At 40.1% G+C, this 19,737-nt stretch overlaps 2 protein-coding genes across 2 annotated transcripts; one reads left to right on the top strand and one right to left on the bottom strand.

The window, feature by feature from the left end:
* The first annotated feature begins 1,177 nt into the window (after positions 1-1,177).
* Positions 1,178-8,504, top strand: grtp1a (growth hormone regulated TBC protein 1a). The gene is made up of 8 exons (XM_080884644.1): positions 1,178-1,735; positions 3,539-3,690; positions 3,772-3,930; positions 4,839-4,963; positions 5,571-5,667; positions 6,268-6,440; positions 7,758-7,943; positions 8,062-8,504. The coding sequence occupies exons 1-8, from the start codon at positions 1,665-1,667 to the stop codon at positions 8,152-8,154; spliced, it is 1,056 nt and encodes a 351-aa protein (XP_080740770.1). The 5' UTR covers positions 1,178-1,664; the 3' UTR covers positions 8,155-8,504.
* Positions 8,505-10,601: 2,097 nt separating this feature from the next.
* Positions 10,602-18,720, bottom strand: lamp1a (lysosomal associated membrane protein 1a). Its single transcript, XM_080885655.1, has 9 exons — positions 18,335-18,720; positions 14,534-14,640; positions 14,228-14,447; positions 13,190-13,351; positions 12,911-13,104; positions 12,659-12,784; positions 12,502-12,565; positions 12,234-12,401; positions 10,602-11,604 (listed from the first exon to the last, which is right to left on the bottom strand). The coding sequence occupies exons 1-9, from the start codon at positions 18,384-18,386 to the stop codon at positions 11,465-11,467; spliced, it is 1,233 nt and encodes a 410-aa protein (XP_080741781.1). The 5' UTR covers positions 18,387-18,720; the 3' UTR covers positions 10,602-11,464.
* Between the last annotated feature and the right edge of the window lie 1,017 nt (positions 18,721-19,737).

The raw sequence follows: 19,737 nt of genomic DNA, 5'->3' as shown, positions 1-19,737 counted from the left end.
AATAGTTAAAACTACAAATTTGGTGTGTCTTTAATGTAGATCCATTAAATGTCTAATATTAAGACTCAGTCATGCAACACAAACACATACTGATACTTCTGGCTGCTGTTTTGGTTAGGAATTTCTGTCATCATCAGCCTGGGTCAAATTATTATGACTGCTGCTTGTTTGTCGTTGCGTTTGCTGTCCACAGATTCAAAAATAGTCATGACTCAGCGCCTGTTCCTATGACATGACATATTAAAAATAGGTCCAGGTAGAAGAGCTGCATTAAACAGTCACAACAATATTATTGTTGTTTTGAAAGGCCTTCCTGGAAATCAGTTTTTTTTTTATCAAGGTTACCACAGCCATAAGAAGGAAGAGTGGTTTGATGACATCACAGAGACATAATATGACACTAGCTTGATGTTTATGCTGTTTTTATTTTTCAAGAGATTTCAAACTAGCCTTAAAAAGAGTGAATGTTATTTTAACCACTCATGGTACTTTTTGAACATGAATCTATGCTGAAGGAAGGACGACAAAAACTCAGGTAAACCGATTAATTTGATATACTTTGACACGTATTTACTTTGAGCTTGGCCTTTAATGTTTATTTATAGTTATTTTTGTAGTCCCGAGTCACCAAAACAGCATATATTAATTTAATTTCAGGCATATTTTGTACGACAGAGCGGCCCAACACGTGGCTACGTTCACCTGTGTGACGTGGCCTTGCAGGGAGAGCTGCTTACAATTTATGATGCTTTTACTTGCAGTAGGACACATTGGTACTTTTAAGACACCCTCGTTCCAGTGCACGAGTTCAAACAGTGTTTGGCTTATTATTATTATTTTTTATAAGTAAGTTTTAATTTGCTTATAAGTTTTTTATAAGCAAAAATATAGTGCGTATAGTGGAAAAATAGTAGCATTTTTAACTTTCCAGAAGAAAGGGTGTTTTACTTTTAAAGCAGTTATTATTGTGCGTTTCTATACCTGATGAGCAAAGCCTAACCTGATTTATTTCAAACCTTAGAACAATGCTTACATCTTCTCCTTTTCTTTTTCTACTTCTCTACAGCTCTGCATCGTATTCCCCCAAAGCCTCCTGAATGCAACATAGCTGATAGTTTGTCCCGTGAGAGCTTTGAAACGGGATGTTACGGAATCCCTCGAAAGCAGCATTACGGATTGATTGAAGCGCGTGTCCCGGGACATACGTCACATGTACGAGATCCTCCATGACAACGGGAGTGGAAGTTACCGAGCACCCGAGTGGCTTTTAGAGCGGGGATAGAAAAAAGGGAAACCGCAGTGTTTGCTTTTTAGCTGCACTCTATCGCGCCTGGGACCCGCAGCAACAGGTGCATGTAGATGGCGATAAAACTCGAGAAAAACTCTACTTTTTCACCAAACACGGTCTGACGGATGGGACGACACTAAACAACTTGTTAGTTCGCGCGAAAGACAAGAATGAGTCTCTCCTCAATTCCGGGGAAAAGCAGCTGTGTCTCAGCAGGTTTCCCACCGCTCGCACACATGGGGGAAAAAAGTCAGGCTTGGGGCTAACTTACCCTAACTTTGATTTTCTTGTTAACTGTGAGCTTTTTTTTTCTTTGGAGCAAACAACACGACGGATACATACAAGGGATATCACCGGAGCAGGACTAGAGGCGGTAATGGAGAAGAGCAAACCGAGCAACGGGAGCCGCTCCCCCGCCGACCGTGGAGCTAAAGACAGGGTGGACAGGTAACGTTGAAAAATGGTTAATAATCACAGAAAGCTTAAAACAAACAAATAAATAAATACGACTTGTTATTATTTTTCTGCTCTCAAAGTTAGTTGAGTTTCGTAAATCACGAAGCAGATATCACTTTGTTTATTTGAGCTGTTAGGTACTTCTGACGGTTACTGTAATAGTAGCTTAAACCTGACTAAAGCTAACATATATAAACAGGAGTCAGGTTATTAGTCAGTGTTAGCATCACAAAGATTTTGTTTTCAGGCCGCCAAAACTGATGTTGACTGTATTTAGTATTTTTATTTAGTATTTTTCCCCACCATGTTCACATATATCAAAAAGTGTCTACTGTGAGTACTGAAGTATTACAGAGTATTGTACGTGTGTAAAAAGCTTAGGATTAAATTACAATTACTTGAAGTTTACTCCACTGAATAACTGCCACGTTACTGAATTCACCCAAACTAATGCAGACCCATAATAAATCCCACCTTCATGAGAATTATAATGTTAATGCTTTGTTAACACTCTTCTACAGGGCTTTGTTAACTTTGACTTCATTGTAGTGGTCATTTGGAGGCTGTACTTTTGGATTTTACTTCGTCCTGTAAACATTATTACTCAAAAGCTACATATCGTACTGATTAATGGCTCCACGTTTTTATATTTGGATTCTACAAGAGTAGTTCTGAATAATTTACCGTAAAAAATAACCCTTACTTATCTTTTGCGCTGCCCTGGTGTCTGATTGGCTGCTCCTTACAAACAGATGGTTTGAATAGCGGTTGAGTGGGGTTTCTTTGCTCATAACCAGAGCAAGGTGCCTGTCATCATAAAGACCCAAGAGTAGAAAAAAAATGTCTGAAACTGAGGCTCTGAGCTTTCACAGACTCACTCCATGTTTACTATAACCATGCACCACTGTAAGCATATATGTTTATGACAAAATAAGAAGCTGTATAAAGAGTTTACTCTCTAATGGAGAGTAAATTTAGAGCCATCACACTGATAATGAATCAACACCTTTTTACAAAATGTTGCTAACTCCCTATGAGAGGGATTTTTGTCAGCTGTGGTTTATAGTGAATAAGCTTCGTTTCGATGTACAGGTGGTGGTACTGATTGGAAACGCTCTTGAATTTACTAACGTTTATATATATATATATATATATATATATATATATATATATATATATACTCCATACTGCACATACAGTTGTTTACTGTATGTGAAGTGGAACTGTGAACACAAACCAGCACGACAAATCAGATGACACATTGGTAACATCAACACTGATACATCCAATGTCTGTGCTTACTGTTGCTTTGGCAATAAGGACACTCTCAGAGGAGAAACTTAACCTTTGCATGAAGATAATTTTAAAGTTTGTGTGTTTATTTTTCACTGTAAAGTAGTTTCTGCAAATCCAGACTCTTGTGTGACGGTGGAGTAGGAGCATTTCTTCTTCAAGGGACGACTTTGCTCTTGGGTTAATCAGATTATTGTGTTACCTAATTCGTAAGGTTGAGCCACCTACAGCCACAACTTCTTCACGTACTGTAGGACCAGATTACAGATGGAGCTATTGGTATTTATAAAACACAACATTAATAAAACAAAGCAATTTTTTGATATCTACTCAGCTTGTCTTGGCTCACGCTCAAAGAATCACAACACAAAGGTACACTTCCTGTTTAAATAAATGTTTTCCAGTTTGTTTGTTTTTTAAGCTTTGATGATGACGAGCCTGAAAACTATTTCGATAACTTGCTTCTTTGAAGTAGTTTGTAACTTTGTCCACTTTTCTCAGAGTGGATCCGTATGGCTTCAAGCGGTCAGAGGACTTTGATTATGAGTCATATGAGGAGCTCATGTCTGAGTATCTAGTTGTGCTCACCCGACGAGCCATCAAGTGGTCCAAACTACTGAAGGGCAAAAGCAAGGTGCAGAAGAATATGAAATGTGAGTATGAAAACAAAACACACTCACACAGTTCATAGTCCATAAATGTGAACTCAACATAAATACTCCCCTCTGTTCCAGTAAAGCGTTACGTACGCAAAGGAATTCCCAATGAGCACCGGGCTCTGATCTGGATGGCAGCCAGTGGGGCTCAAGATCAATTGGAGAGGAACCCAGGGCACTACCAGTCCCTGCTGGGAGCTGAGCACGACCCCAAACTTGTGGAGACCATCAAGACAGGTCAGCCTGTTCAGTTTCTCACTCAGAATATTTCACGTCTTCAGCAATAAGCTAAGGGTACAGCTTATTGCTGAAGATGTGAAATATTCTCCACCATTTAAATTATGATTGGCCAAAATTAATATTAGATTAACTTTTTGACACACAAACTTTAAGTATTTGCAATTAAAAGCTCTGTAAAATTTAGCTTTGTTGTGTCTTTGTCTTCATTTTAATATCTTTATTTATTTGTGAAATAAAAAATGAAATAAACCTCTACAGGCTTTGCGCACCTGGATTTCAGTGTTTTGGTTCTTTATTCCTTCAGGTTCTCCTAAACTCACAAAGCAACTCCTTAACCCTCTATTTCACTAGTACCTACTCAGCTCGACTCTATTCTGTTTCAGTGGTTTTTCATTACAATTGAGTATCACCACCTCAAAGTGCCTGGGGTTGTTATAGCAACGCGTGTGAAAATCACTCAAATAATTTGCATGCAACACAGACGCAACACAATGGACCACATTGAGCGACTGTGGCTCTGGTGGTAGAGTGAATCGTCTACCAGTCGGTGAATCAATCCCCGACTTTGAGTTCTCAGTTGAGAGGCGCTATAAGAGTGCCGGTCCATTTACTATAATAATACCACCTCTGTGTTTCACCTTAGGGGTGTTTGTAGCCAAGTGGTGAGCAGTGCCTGGAAGAAATGCTTGGATTTCTGGTCATCAGAATGGAAACATTTTTCCATGTTTTCCGAGCCCGTTTCAGAATAAAAGACACAAAGTCCAAATATTCAAGTTAATGTTTAGACTGACACGGTCTCACATTTAAAAGCAGGGTTTCAGTTTCCTGCTCCTTATCTGTTACAGCGTGTATACAAACACTCCACACACAGTGTGATCGGTGTCCTTGTGGTCTCTCGTTTTCAGACTTGAACAGAACATTCCCGGAAAACATCCACTTCCACAAGACGTCAAACCCATGTATGCAGAAAGCTCTGTACAATGTGCTGCTGGCCTATGGACACCACAATCCAGCTGTGGGCTACTGTCAGGTACGGCTCAGCGCCACAGATTCTACCCTGATGTGGATTTTGAATAATATTTAAGGAATGATAATGTAATGAGGTAAAGCAAAAAATCTAGTATTATTATTCTGTGATATTAGTTTGGATTTCAGCAAAGCCACCTTGCGTTGGTCCATCATTTAAGAGTTGTGCTGCGGGGTTAAAATGTACAGTAATGTAAACTGTAAATAAAAACAGCAGTTTTTATCCTTAATGAAGTTACTTTATCATCAACACTTACCAATAATTTGCCTCTGTGTCCAGAAAGAGGCTTTATGTGTCTATGCCAACTGACTGTGGTTATTATTAGCATATGAAAGCCAAATTCCATTCACCAGATCATATGCAACTTGGTTTGCAATTTAAACAAGGGTGTGTTGATGTTACATTTGTTGCCAGGCATAAATAGAATCCATTTATCTTTAATTATACTCAGTGGTTGTTGTTTTTTTTTTTCTTAATTCCCATTCAGTCAGTGTACACTTACTGCTCTGTGCCCTAGATGCTTTATTAAAGAGCTCTTCTGTCTGATACAGTGTGCTCAGGCAGGATTACAGGACTCATGTGAAACCTAACTGTGTGTCTTTGACTTCAGGGGATGAACTTCATCGCTGGGTATCTACTCATCGTCACAAAAGATGAAGAGAAATCCTTCTGGCTGATGGAGGCACTGCTCGGCAGAATTTTACCAGGTGAGTGTTTCTGTGCATTCACTTACTGCCACTCTGAGCCCTGTGCTATGAAGCACGTTCAATATAACCAGTGTGTCTCAATTTAGTATCTAGTACTACATGTGTGCCCTTTAAGAGCTTTAGTCAGTAAGACTGTAAAATATGTGCTGTAAAAACGTTTTGCCCATTTTAAGCCTGTAAAGAAAGCTGAAGCAATAAAATTGCACCTGTGAAACTATATTTACTGATGCTCATCAGGGAAACAGTAGAAGTTATCTTGGCAATATAACGTAGTATAAAGTGAACCAGCTTCAAATTACAGAAACCCCAGGGTTAACCCGGAAGTTATGCGGATAAGTTGAAATCCTGCTTTGTAGTACAGACCCGATCTTGTGACAGGTGTGTATGCGTCCAGGCCCTTTGGGTACCAGTGCTGTAGGCTAAGAATAATCCTATCACGTGGCCTCTGTGTGTGGCTTCAGAGCTGCACTCTTTTCATTTGGATCTTGTAGTCAAACAAGAAATGTTTATTAAATTTACATTTAAGCTCTTCATTCAGGTGTTGTATTGCATATATTGCTTTGTTCTTATCAACGATGTGTGTCTGCGTTGTGGTTACAGACTACTACAGTCCAGCCATGCTGGGTCTGAAGACAGATCAGGAGGTGTTAGGGGAGCTGGTGAAGGTAAAAATCCCGCCAGTATGGCAGATCATGGTGGACCATAACGTCATGTGGACCCTGGTGGTCTCCCGGTGGTTCATCTGTCTCTACATAGACATCTTGCCTGTAGAGGTGAGTGTGTCTGTGATCAGCGTTTCATACTCATGATCCAACTCCTATCAGTACTGCCACAAAACTTTTTTTTTATTTTTTTATTGACATGTAGTTGTAATATCTGAAAAATAGTCAGATTATTTACTAAATACTCGTGCTTCATCACAGCCCTTTTTTTTTTTTTTTTTTTTTTTTTTTTTTTTTAGTGGGTTTCGATAAAAATGACAACTTTTGTTTTATTCCTTGTGTTTAATTAATCCAGTGCAGCTAACCCACTTTATACAGCAGTCTTTATTGTTTCTGTCTCCCTCTGTTGACCTTCAGGAGGGTGTGAGCTGCTATATTTGTTCCCCAGATACAACTGCTGTAGGAGGGTGTAACACTTGCAGAGAAAGTGGAAAATAACAAGTTGGATGTGAAAAATGAAAGGAAAAGAAAATTCTCCCCACTATTTTGCACTTCTCTACATTAAAAAAAGACACTAGAAATACAGAAAATAGTCAAATTTGTATTTGCATTTTTAGCAGCAGTGCTGAGGAAACTACAAAATTATTACAAGTAACTGCTTGTTTTTGTAAATGCATAAATATGTAAAAGCACCACAATTTATGGCAAAGTTACTGTGAGCTTTGTCCAGGTGGGTCAAATCTGCATGCACCAACTTCTCTGAACAAACAGCAGTGGTGAGATGGCCGCTGTGTGAGCACTGCCGCTGTACACGTGCTCTATGCACATGTGTGTGGAGGTGACCTCACATTACATTACACAGCAGGGAAGAAATGGTAAAGGTAAAATAGTTTATAAAATAAATGACTTTTTTAAGCCAATGCTGTTTGTAGTTTCTGTAGTTAATTATACACAAATGGCAAAAGAAGTAATTAAACGGCTTTTGAACCACTATGCAAGTCTGAATGTAGCTGAACTGCCAGCAGAGTCAAACACCTCCTTTTCTCTAGTGTCAGAAATGATACCTGAACAGGAAGAGTTTGGGGGTGATGTGAAGTTTTCCTTCATCCACTGTTACAAACATCTACCATGAAAAATGCTTAAAAATAAAAGTTAAGAGCTTAAAAACACTGGAAAATTTTTTAAGGTAAATTGAAAAGGAGGTGAAAATTGTACTTGCCTTCATTACATCTACTAAAGTTAATAAAGACAGCTGATTCTAATTGAGCAGGAGGCCTGTTTGACCCTGCAAACTACTGCAAAAATGCTGTTAACCTGCATTAATACTTCCCAAGCTCTGTTCAGTAGAACCTTTTACATATGGTTTACTCTTCATGTTGTGCACTACTTTGTTGTTGGGATTCAGTGCTTTGCTGCTGCTTTTCCCAGACTGTTCTGCGGATCTGGGATTGTTTGTTCTACGAGGGCTCGAAAATCCTGTTCCGCGTAGCTCTGACTCTGATCCATCACAACCAGGATCTGATTCAGCAGTCCCAGTCACTGCCAGATGTCTGCCAGAGCTTCAAGCAGATCACACACGGACCATTTGTAGAGGAGTGCCACACATTCATGCAGGTAAAGACCCCTACAACTCTTAAAAATCATCATGAGTCATTTTACGGGATGAAAGATTAGAGATATTACTTTTCCTTTTTAGTAATCCTTTAATCCCCGTTTCTCTTGCCTTTCCTAGAAAATCTTCACTGAACCAGGAAGTCTCTCCATGGCAACCTTGACTAAGCTCCGGGCGACCTGTCGCTCTCGTATCACTGCTGAAGAATCCTGACCTCTCCCTGTTACTTAAATTCAGCACTCATTCCAGCAGACGTTTGCACTTTTTTTTTTTTTTTATTTAAACTGAGTCACTGTGACTGCTGTACATACTGTGTGTGAAACAAACACGCAGCAGTGTAAATATGTGATTAATATTCTTAGGTCTGTGCTGTATGAAATGGTTGTGTAGTTTGGTAAACATTTCCTTTTGTTTAAACATGAAATTCTGCACTTTAGTCTAGAAAATGAGTCACGGTGAAGAAAATGCTTAGCAGTAAATGTTCAGGTGTGATGAGTTGTACACTATACATAGCTGGAAGAACCTGTCTACTGTATTTCACATTAAAATCCATCAAGAGTATATACAGTGATTGTTCAATTAAATAGAAAGTTGACATTCAATACTGGTACAATGTTGTAATATAGTATGAATAAGTGATTAATCTAAGGTGTTGCAGTACAGTAAGTTAAAGGGGTGGATTTCCCCCCCCTCACAATTGTGTTCAGGGGTCTCTTTAAGTTCTAGTTTGACTGATTAGAGTTGGTTCAATATGTTCTTGAGTAAAATTGTGGATAATGAAAAGTATCATCATAACGAACCAGTCTGTAATACAACAAAAATCTCTCAGCTGAATATTTAACATACACCTGAGTAACCAGCTTTGAGTTAAAAATAATAATTAAAGCTGCAAGCAGCGTTATGAGGGCCCTCGCACCCCGGCGTGTCGAGCCATGCCCAACTTCGAAAACCAGCACGTCCGATCTCATGTCACATTGATGGAATTCATGCATTCAACCACCAGCTAACATTTAATCTCATTCTACCACGATTATAGTCGTTCCACTAGGTGGCGCTCTAACCATTACTGACAAATGGCATACCAAACATTTCCGACCTCAAGTCTCATCAAATCTGCGACCTTTGGGAGAGATTGGACATTGTGTTTTTGAGTGACAGCAGATTACTGCTCTTTGGCGAGTGATTGAAACTCCACGTGTCGCCATGACCACCCCGTTTCCCGGAACGTAAAAAGCTTCGCAATTTAACATCACAGAGGTCTTTAGATTCGACACACAAGAGATAGCTTCAATCTGACGAAATCCCTTGGAGGAGTTCGTTAAAGTACGGTGCCTGAAAAGAGGGGAAAATGGCACCAAAATTACACATTAATTTTAAAATGGCTGACTTCCTGTTGGATTTGGGATATTGCTCCAAGAGACTTTTTGTACATCTTGATATCTTCCATAAGCTTACAAGGTCTCAGACTCATAGATAAAACACAGAGCAGGGGCTGTGGTTTTGAAATTTTGTAGGGGGCGCTGTGTAGCCATTTTGCGCTATTCAATGAAAATGATCACATAAAAACAAAGCTTTCATCACATTGGAGGTGTGGGCCAAATCTCAAGCCTCTATAAACTTTCCAAGCCCCACAAAAGCCACTTCATCTTTCACGGTGAACTGCGCAGCCACCAGGGTGCGCAGTTCACCGTGGTGGCTGCGCCGTTCAGTTTAAAATCTGGTACTAATCCGACTGGATTTCATGGAGTTATACTAATTTGTTTCTTCATGGCGAGACAAAGTTCGCCATGCTGCTGAGGTCACACCCTTTTGTGAAAAGTCAGTTTTCACTGTACCCCAAGAACTGCTTATGGCTTTCCTGGCGAAATTTGAGGCTGCAGATGTCACCCATCATTATACTGTACCCCAAAGTGTAAAACATGACATTTCCTGTTCCCACTAGGTGGCACTCTCCCTGATGTCAAATATGGCAGTTGAAATATGTTCAGGGGTGAAGCCTTATATGTGTGGTCTTTGGTCCAGATCGGACAATGACAGAATGAGAGGCAATAAGATTTTCATGGCGAGTCATCAAAATTCGCCGTGGCGCCACGGCCTCGCTGTATCGCGAAAACTCAAAAGCTCCGCAATTTAACATGGCCCAAGTGTGTAGTTGACACTGACCAAAGATGAAGCTTATACGACCAAATCCCAAGGAGGAGTTCGAAAAAGTTCGAGGCATGGAAACGGCGAAATTAGAGCCAAAATGTCACCTTCACGTCTAAATGGCGGACTTCCTGTTGGGATTGCGTCAATGGGCCCACTGACTTTTTGTTCGTCTTGGCATGGTACAGATGTGTGCCATATTTCATACATGTAGCTCAAACGATGTGGTCGTAGGGCTGCATTTAACAAGGCATAGGTGGCGCTCTAGAGCCATTTCCCAGTGCTCATATGTAAAACCATTAAAATACAAAAAAAAAAAAAAAAAAAAAAATTTTCAACAGACCTGGCATGTGTGCAAAATTTCATGAGTTTGACCATGTTTAGGCCCTCAAAAGGCCCTTGTTTTGCCTGAATAATAATAAGAAACTGAGCAGATACAATAGGGCCTTCGCACTCTCGGTGCTCGGGCCCTAATAATAATAATAATAATAATAATAATAAGCAGCACATCACTCTACAGTAGGAATAGAATTTATTATACAATACAAAAGATCAAACTCAGTACTCCATTAAAAAGAAATTAATTTTTTACATTTTTTGGGGAGGGGGTGAAAAGCAAGACTGGAAGTCAGCCATGCAGCTGTTAACACGTCTATTGAATACATTCTGATTTTGTTGACCAAGTCTATGTACAGCGTCAGGGGGCACATCATTTACATTAAAGTAGGAATCCACACTTTATTGGCACAACTATCAGACTGCATTTGATTAGCTGCATTAACTGCAGTGCACTGATGGGATAGGCTTTGTTTCATCTGAGGAGGAATATTACTATAGGTGGCAGGGGAGAGGAGGAAAAAAAAAAAAAAATAAAAAACCCCACACACACACACACACACACATCAAACAAAAAACACTGCAAGCACACAGAGCCTTCTCCTAAGAGTTGCCAGGATTATCTTATGCTCAGGAAGGAGAAAATATACCTGTGAGCATGTTTAGGTAGTTGATGGGATTCCCTCTGCCTCTTCAACTGGAAGATTCTTTATAAATAATTACACAGCTAAAAAGACAAACAGCAGTTCAAGAAAATACAATCAAGCTCCTAGAACACAAAACAAGAGCAGACCATTAATGGTTAACATGCTGCAGCAAATTCAAACTCTCTCAAACTTTGAGTCACCTCACGTTTTGTCAAGATGCATCTAAAGTTAGCAGTTTAATCATAAACTACAGAAAAAGTGAAAAATATTCCGCAGATATGCACACTTCCATTCACTCAGGTTCATGCCCATAGAGTCATCCATCACCGAGTAACACCCTTTGGTTCATCCCTTCACCAATCAGCCTGTATGGTTCAAGTCTAATGAAGGGTTGCTCAGATGGCCTGGTAACCAGCATGGCTCCTCCTCTTGCCTATTAGATAGGCAACAAGGGTGATCAGCACCAGACCAGCCAGAGCTGCTCCAACAATGATGGGGATAATCATCTGGTTCTGGTCCATCTGACACTCCTCAGCTATAGACAAACAGGTAGAGCAGAAGGTTACGCTGTGCAAACAAAATGACAGTTTTTCCTTTAACACCACTGTGCTATATGGATTTAGCACGTGAATGTTCCAGCTGGTCTGGTAAACTGCATTTCAGACTTATCATTTTAGTACAGGGTAAGGCGTCATTTCATCTCCATCTCTGATTATTCATTCTGAAACAAGTTATGGATGTGTTCAACTGTCACCAGCAGCATCAGATTTCTCTTTTTGAATGCAAACCAATTCAAAAACTTTTTGCATGTAAAGAATATGGCAAAGTTCACCTTTTTGAATCAAGTTACAAAAACAAACTCGTCTCAAAGTTTTTTTAAATTTTGTTGTTTGTTTTTATTTTTTTATTTGCAGGGTTGTTCATGGTCATAATAAACAGTTGCTGACCACTATCAGGCTACACAAATGCTCCAGCTGCTAGAAACAAAGGCTTCAGATATCAATCTCAAAATGTTTGATCCAACTATTAAGTGTGCATCTGCCCTCCACACATCTTCAGCCAGTGTGGAGAATCTCGTTCAGCACAATTTTCACAATGAAAATAGGTAAAAACTGAGGAATGACGTGTAATGTCAGACGAACAACATGCTTAATTCATTCATACCTGTAGCAAACCGGCCACTCTTGACACCGAAGGGCTGGACTTGGAGATTGAATGTGTTGAGAGAAAAGCTCGGTGTCACAAACAGAGTCTGCTCTGCACTGCACATGTAGGAGTAGCCCAGCGTACTGCGCAGGTAGTTCAGACTGTTGTTACTCATGGAAAAGTTAGCTGAGTAGAGAAAGTTAATTTTATTCAGCTTCAAAAAGTCAAGGGGGAAAAAAAAACAAAAACAAAAACTAAATGCATGTTGTTCATAAGAGGTACTTACCACTGTCTGACCAATTTGCAAGCAGTGTTACCCCACTCAGATGGTACTTGTTGGTTGTGGAGTTCTGTGGACCAAAGGAAGAGCTGAGCAGTTTTGTAAAACTAACTAATGTAACATTAACAAAAAAAATAAAATAAAATAATAGGGTTAAATTTACCAGAGTGAAGTTGAAGGTGAGAATAGTAGATTGCATCTGTGTCAAAACCAGTGTAGCACTGCTGGCTCCACATAATCCCGTTGAGTTTGTCACATTAGGATTGAGGTTTAATACATCCTGGATAGTCTGGCCAAAGAGAAAAACACAAAACCCAAGATACACTTTGTTTCAAGTTTGTTTTATTTCTATTGACAACTGGTTAAACATTTGCTGTTTTTGGGGAGACTGGCTACGCTTGAAGCTGTAGTTTACCTTATTCTGAGATGTGTAGGAAACATTGAGCTGCAGCCCCATTTTAGCCAGGAGACATATGGTGTCATTGGTGTCCTTCACAGTGTAATTGCCCTGCTGAGGTGTTCCTGGAGGGGTCTGAGTTGGAACTGCTGTTGTACTGACAGTGGTAGGTGAAGGTGTTGTGCTGGTTTGATCTGCAAAACATACGGTCTCTGCGAACAGAGAAATAATACTGTGAACATGAAACCGTTCAAACTTAAAACCACTCAAAAGTAAAAATCTTTAACATCCACCTACCATTTCGACTCAGCTCATTCCCTGGCATGTATGCCTCCAGCCTCATGTCAGTGAAATTAACATTTGCGGTGGCAACTGTAATAACTGTAGGGCTCGCACATTTGTAGGTGGTGTTGACTTTTGCTTCAATCCCAACAGAGGCAGACACCAGAGTGACCACACCTACAACAGAGTAGGTAGAAATCACAACAGTACCTTGAATACCATTCTGTTGTTTATACTGACATTTCAGTCCAAGTCCTCCTTCAGTTTTCCCAAACAATCTTGAGGCACTGCTAAAAGTTACAAAGCACTCAAATTTAAAATAATCAGTGTGGCCATCCTCACAACTGTTATAAAAAAAAAAAAAAGCTCATCCAGGCATTCATAAGAGAAGAGCTACAAGTTAGCTAGCTGACATCTGAAGACGATCCCTCTAAACCCCGACTTTGAGGTAAAGGTCACACATTCAAACACGTTTTTTAGTAGATGCACTTAGTGTCATTTTGAAGCACCTATGTCACTTCATTCTCACATTCAAACTTTGGGGTCCAAGTTGCCCACCCACCTGGGTCACGCATCAGCCTTTTATTGCCGATTAGGAATAACAATTAGATACCTCAGACCTGCACTATGAAGAAGGACCTAACCAAGTGTCAGTCATCCAGGACATTGTCATTTTAAGAACTTGAAAATAAGCATAATTTTTAACATTTCCCACCTTGCAAACTTCTTGAAATGTCTCCCCCCAAAATAAGAAACCCTCCAGATTTTTTGTTCAACATCAACAACCAAATAAATTCCTAAATGAAATTTATGTGCAACACTGAAATGTCTAGTTATACATGTAGCATCCCATCTTTGTGCTACACTATTAAGAACAGAATTCTGACATTTTTTTAAAAACCACAAAATATGGTAAATGGCCTGTATTTGTATAGTGCTTTACTAGTCCCCAAGGACCCCAAAGCGCTTTACACAGTCTGTCATCCACCCATTCACACACACAGGTAATATATTCAGATCTATCACATTATTCAGGACAATGCATGGTCTCACCGGAGGTGGTCGCATTGGGGAAGACTGAAGTGTCGCTTAGGTTGTACTGCAGAGTCAGGCTAGAAACCTGATACAGGGTTCCATTGGTTGAGAAGTTCAGCCCAAGAGTGTAGCCAGATCCAAATACTGCCACCAGCCTGGCGGAGCTGCCATCTTTGCCACATGTGCTGTTTGCTGTATCCACTGTGGTAGAGTTGGGCAGAAAGACCTGCACTGTTCTCTGAGGACACAACAAGTGATACAACAAATAAATAACCGGACACACAGAAATGAAGCGGTAGTAGGTGAGCAAACATCTGTACATACGTTGGCATGGGTAGTGTTGTATATAATGGAGAATGACGCAGACAGATCAGCTTTAATGCAGGTGGTGTTGCTCTCCTTCACCTCAAGAGTAACTGCATCGATACAACCTGGATATGATAGACAATAAGAAAAAGTAATAAACTGTTTAAATCAAAATCATTCAACCATTTAAAACTGCATCTTTAGGCAGAAAAAGGAAGAAAGAAAAAAAAGTGGCAACAAGTCTCATCGAGTGATAAATCCAAGTCTGAAATGTTTTGGTTTCACAGACTTTCAGGGGTGTTACAGTCAGTGTCTACATGTTTGCAGGCTTCAATAAGATCCCAGAACCCCATTTTAAAGAAAGGCATAGCTTTAGATATTTACATAGTAATTAGATTACATGCTGAATTGTGCATTGTCATTTACAACACAGAAAACCCACAGTCAAACTGTAAGCACTGATATACTCATTAGCTCAGAATATGATCCAGATGATCCAGTTTAGAGTCTGACCCCTAGGTTTGCTATGATACCAAAATAAACGGATTTATTTAAAACCCACACTTACACCATGTGCATATTCTTTCTCAGTCTTTAACTTGACCTTGTTAGATAAAGGGTAATTAACAGTGATAATCGTACAGCGCAGCCTCTGTTACAAGACGGCATGGCCTACATTTACCTTGTTAAACAAAAGAAAAAAAAAAAAAAAAAAAAACAAGTTAACAGAAACCACCACTAGAGGTCTGCAGACTGCTAAAGCCAAGCACGCATGACCACAAACCCAGAAGCATTTCAAAAGACAGCACTCAGTGAATACTGTGCAGAAGGCTTTTTGTGACCGAGGTCCACTTAACAATAATCCTAAAGGCCGATAAACTGATTTTATGACAGCCGTATAATGATCAGAGTCCACCTATGGGATTAACAGCCTGTTGAAAATTCAAAACATCTGTGGGTCATGATATAAAAAGGGAAGACGCACAACATTTATATGACCTGTGTCACTTATCAGCCATGTTGACCTTAGTGACCGTTGCTATGAACTGTTGAGCCAAATTATCTCCTTTGCCTTCATAACAGATGGTCCCATGTATCCTTTGCTAAAGTAATGAAGCAAGCACTATCTGTAGGTTCTCAGTAATCCAGGTCATTTTCTGTGTTTGTGTTGAAGGCAAGCAGACTCCTTTCAGTTGCTTTAAGACCTCTACAGGTTAAACACCGAGAACGCATCAGCTTTTATAATTGATGCTTTCAGCTGAGGTGAAATCTCTTCAGAACCTTTAAAAAAAAAAAAAAAAAAAAAAGTCTGCAGCTACCTTCAACATTAACATTAAGAGAATTCAAACAACTTATGCCTGTCAGACACACCCAGGTCACTTAGCAACCTTCCCAAACAAAATCTGACTCATGCACTTGTTAATGTTAACTACTGAAATTAAAACTTCAACTAAATGCCCAAATAGCTGCCAAAAGATGTTTGAGGTGGCTACAGAGACCTGATTTTTTTTTTTAAATAACATTAACTTAGACAAAACCCATCTGACCTAATGTTGCCAATCCAGTTATACAGAAAACTCAGCCTACTTTCACACTGGCAAAACACACGTGGGCTATTAATACCTTCATCCTCTGGAACCTTCTACCCACTGCTACATGTTTCACTGTGTGTCAGATGGTGGCTATAAATTTCAAACACATTGTTATCTACAGTAAACACTTGTATCCAAGCCAACAAATCAAATCCTTTAAATATAATGCAATACTAGGGTTCTCCCACTTGCGTCACACTTCCCATAAAGTCAATAGAGAAGCTGATGTGCTCTGGGTTGAGTTTGACTGCTTTATTTAAATTCAGAGAGGGACAGTTTGACTTTATCAAGTTCTGTCTGGCGTTCTCAGAATATGCGGGAACAATAAAATGAGAAATGCCATCAACAGAACAAACATGCTGGTGAGTTAGCAGGAAAAAAAAAAAAAAAAAAAAAAAAAAAGAAGAAGAGGATGATGCCACACTGAAAAAGTTCTGTGCATTTCAGGAATTTATTTGCTAGGGGGCAGATTTAACCAGCCTTTGGCCTCATCCCACTGCAAATTTCATCATTCATTTAATAGTGCACTGACTGCTCTTCCTTCCTCCATTGATCTGAACATAAAGACCACTGTGCTTCAGCCCTGTTGGTGGTCTTCGTCAATCACACCCACTCCTTTCTTGCTGAAACTTAACCCCATGTCCCCCCTTTGTTGACCCTGCAAACATACTGCAGACTGTTTAGACACTGCAATCCAGTGAGCTGCAGACACTGTGTGCACAGACAGGATGAAGCATATCAAAAAAAAAAAAAAAAAAAAAAAAAAAAAAAAAAGTATAAAACACTGACCCTGTTTTGTAATACAGATTCAAAACTGAACCCCCCAGTTAGGTTTTATTTTAAAGCAATGTCAGTAATGTAGTTTTATATTACAGAGTGAGGATGGCAACAACTCGAGCTAAAACTGTGCTGGCCTGTTTCCCTGTGTCAGCAGCAGCCAGGTGCCTGTGTTTGCAACACAAAGCAAGCATGGCAGTCATGTGAAGCTCTCAAATGACACAACAATGAGGCTGAGCTGCAGCTCACCAACATTTAAAAAAAAAAAAAAAAAGGAAAGAAAAAGATTACTAAATCTTCAGACTTTTCGGGCAACTGTGGTTTGGTTTCACAAATGACTCAGTGTGAAACTGGAACTTAAATAAAATGCTTTTGGGTACCTACTAACCCAATTTTACACTATAAAAAGAATTAATCAGGAAGCTGTAATCGCACTGAATCAGAGACATTCTACCTTTATGTTACAAAAGACTTCAGGCAGTTATTGGAAACGAAGGCCATTTTGTACTGAAAACTCAGTTTGATTTCTTGGTTCCAGTCTTTCGGAAGGGGGGGGGGAACAAACACCACGACTGATCTGCGTGCATCAAGACTTGACAAACAGACAATAGGAAAATCCATAAGTCTTTGTTAATTGGAAAATATCTAATATTTTTTTGCCACATTAAGCATAAAAACTGTGCTCCGTTTGCAGTCACACCCATAAAAGCCAGGAAAAACCCTGGTATGCACTATTCCATTTACATTATGTAAATGTAGCCTTGATAAAAGAGAAGTAGAAGGCTCTGCTGCACAACTAAGCAAGAGGACAAGTCTCTAGTTTGATAAGCTGCAAATAACACCCATAAAACACCATCCTCAGCCACCCAGCTAAAGGTGTGGTGACTAAAATTTACTCGTTTTGTTTAAATGTTTGACAGTCTTAAAGTTTTGTTTTTCCCCTTTTAAAACCAGCTGAGGTCAAAGAAACAAGTAAAGGCTGATGTTCTAGAAACTCAGTAATCCATACTTTCAGCTTCTTTAATCACTACAGTAGCCAACAGCTGTCCCATCACCCACAGGAGGCTGTTTTTATCATTTTTAGCCTTTAACAAAGAAAGTGTGCACACAGGAACATCATGCCATGAGGAAAAACTGTTTAAAAAAAATAGTCTTATGTAAATTATCCTCCCGAGTTGTTGATGTTTTAATTACGTTATGAGTTTGACATTTATGGATATTAAATACAATGCAATTTGTAGTCCATGCGAAGGCACCGGCAAGCACTAACAACCTGAACGGCGGGGGGGGGGGGACCTTAAACCTTTTTGGCTAGAACGGTTAAACGGCCCGGGCCGGTAACGCACCGACAGTTTTTGCACCTGACAACTAAACCTACCGCAGGTTGCTCGCGCTTACACAGTTTGGTCCAACAGTAGCTTCTCAAGAGGGGGAAAAAAAACGAACTCACCTAGGACCACAAACCAGACGACGAGTCCGGCCGTAGCGTGGGACACTTTCATTTTCAAGCAGAGCAAGAAGCACTTTTTCACCCTTGCGGAAAGCACGAACAAGCCCGGAGAGATAAGTGGTGCTGAGCCGCGGCGGCTACTGCTGTTGTTGCTGCTGCTGCTGCTGTTAACACAGGTGGGTCTACACGGCCACACTTGACTCCGCAGTTGCCCCTCGTTCACGTGTGTCTGCTGTGTGAAGGAGGGTAGTCGAGGCTTTTTATTGTCCCTAAACTGCGTCCAGCTGGGGCTAAAGGACCAATTAAACAGAGTCGAGCGTCGGTCACAGGCGTACAGTCTGATTGCGCCTCATCTCATCATGTGAACTGTTAGCCTTTAGAACCCCAGTCACGTGAGACCGCCCCTCCCGCTTCCTCTGTGAACTCGGCTCGGCCATCTCCGCCAAACAACGAAGGCTGCACATTTGCGCTGCTATCCAAGTGGCAACAGCATTTCATTCTGTATACCTGCATGGCAAAATATGATTGTTCTAGCCCCACATTTACTGCCGGGTAGGATTTGTCAGCAGGATGTTAATAGACGCCTAATGAGAAAACTAGGGCGCAATAAAAATGACTTCTCACAGCACTGTCATACGCAGGGCTCATTAATTAAAATGCTACTGGCTGGAGAAATAAAATGATGGGATATTTTGACTTCCGGGTTCTCCTTTTCTGTTCCCAATTCATTAAAGAACATTTTAAACCACTTATGGAATTTTAGATTTTCGTTATACCATCTGTGCGAACTACAGCACAGTGAACTGTATATTTTTTTATATGAGGGTGTAGCACGTGAAAGGCGCCTCCACTCTATGCCGTGCACTCTGCTAAGTGCGTGTTGTGGGCAGTCAGCTGACACCTTCAATTCACGAGGGCATGCAAAACCCTAGAAGGAACTCAGAGGGCCCTGCTACATTTTAGTGTACAGTTCAGCCATCCTTCTTTAACAAGGGACCCACCTTTTTTTCTTTCTTTTTTTTGCCTTAAATGAGACTATAGTATCAGTCAGCCAGCCATTAACCCCTATATTTCTATGAAAAAAGCAATATCAAGGGAATGGTGAAAGGACAGTGCTATTAGTACAGCCTACAAATCCTGAACCAGAATGTATATTTGGCTCTCTTTAAAGCACTTTAGGTCAAATTCTGTTGTTTAAATGTGCTATATAAATTAAATAGACATGACTTTCCCCACAATATGTGCTACCTGTTTATTCTTTGCCTCTCTGAAAGAACTGTGACAGTGGGCTCTCTCTCTGCTGAGGGTTTATGTCATCCTCTCAGTTTCATGTCTCTGTCACTCTCCACTGGCTTTTGGTTTGGTGTAGATATTGGTTTAAAATCTTCTTTAAAATTGCTAAT

The sequence above is a fragment of the Rhamphochromis sp. 'chilingali' genome (genome assembly GCF_963969265.1).
Source record: "Rhamphochromis sp. 'chilingali' genome assembly, chromosome: 6".
NCBI lineage: Eukaryota > Metazoa > Chordata > Actinopteri > Cichliformes > Cichlidae > Rhamphochromis > Rhamphochromis sp. 'chilingali'.
The sequence above is the reverse complement of the archived record's forward strand: the minus strand, read 5'-3'. Positions and strand labels throughout refer to the sequence as shown.

Coding starts and splice junctions, on each gene's coding strand:
- lamp1a (XM_080885655.1), bottom strand. CDS start 18,386: ATGAAAGTGTCCCACGCTACGGCCGGACTCGTCGTCTGGTTTGTGGTC. Junction 14,641..18,334: donor CGTCTGGTTTGTGGTCCTAG/GTGAGTTCGTTT, acceptor TATCATATCCAG/GTTGTATCGATGCAGTTACT. Junction 12,402..12,501: donor TGCAAATTGGTCAGACAGTG/GTAAGTACCTCT, acceptor TTCTCTACTCAG/CTAACTTTTCCATGAGTAAC.
- grtp1a (XM_080884644.1), top strand. CDS start 1,665: ATGGAGAAGAGCAAACCGAGCAACGGGAGCCGCTCCCCCGCCGACCGT. Junction 1,736..3,538: donor GCTAAAGACAGGGTGGACAG/GTAACGTTGAAA, acceptor CACTTTTCTCAG/AGTGGATCCGTATGGCTTCA. Junction 3,931..4,838: donor TGTGGAGACCATCAAGACAG/GTCAGCCTGTTC, acceptor TCTCGTTTTCAG/ACTTGAACAGAACATTCCCG.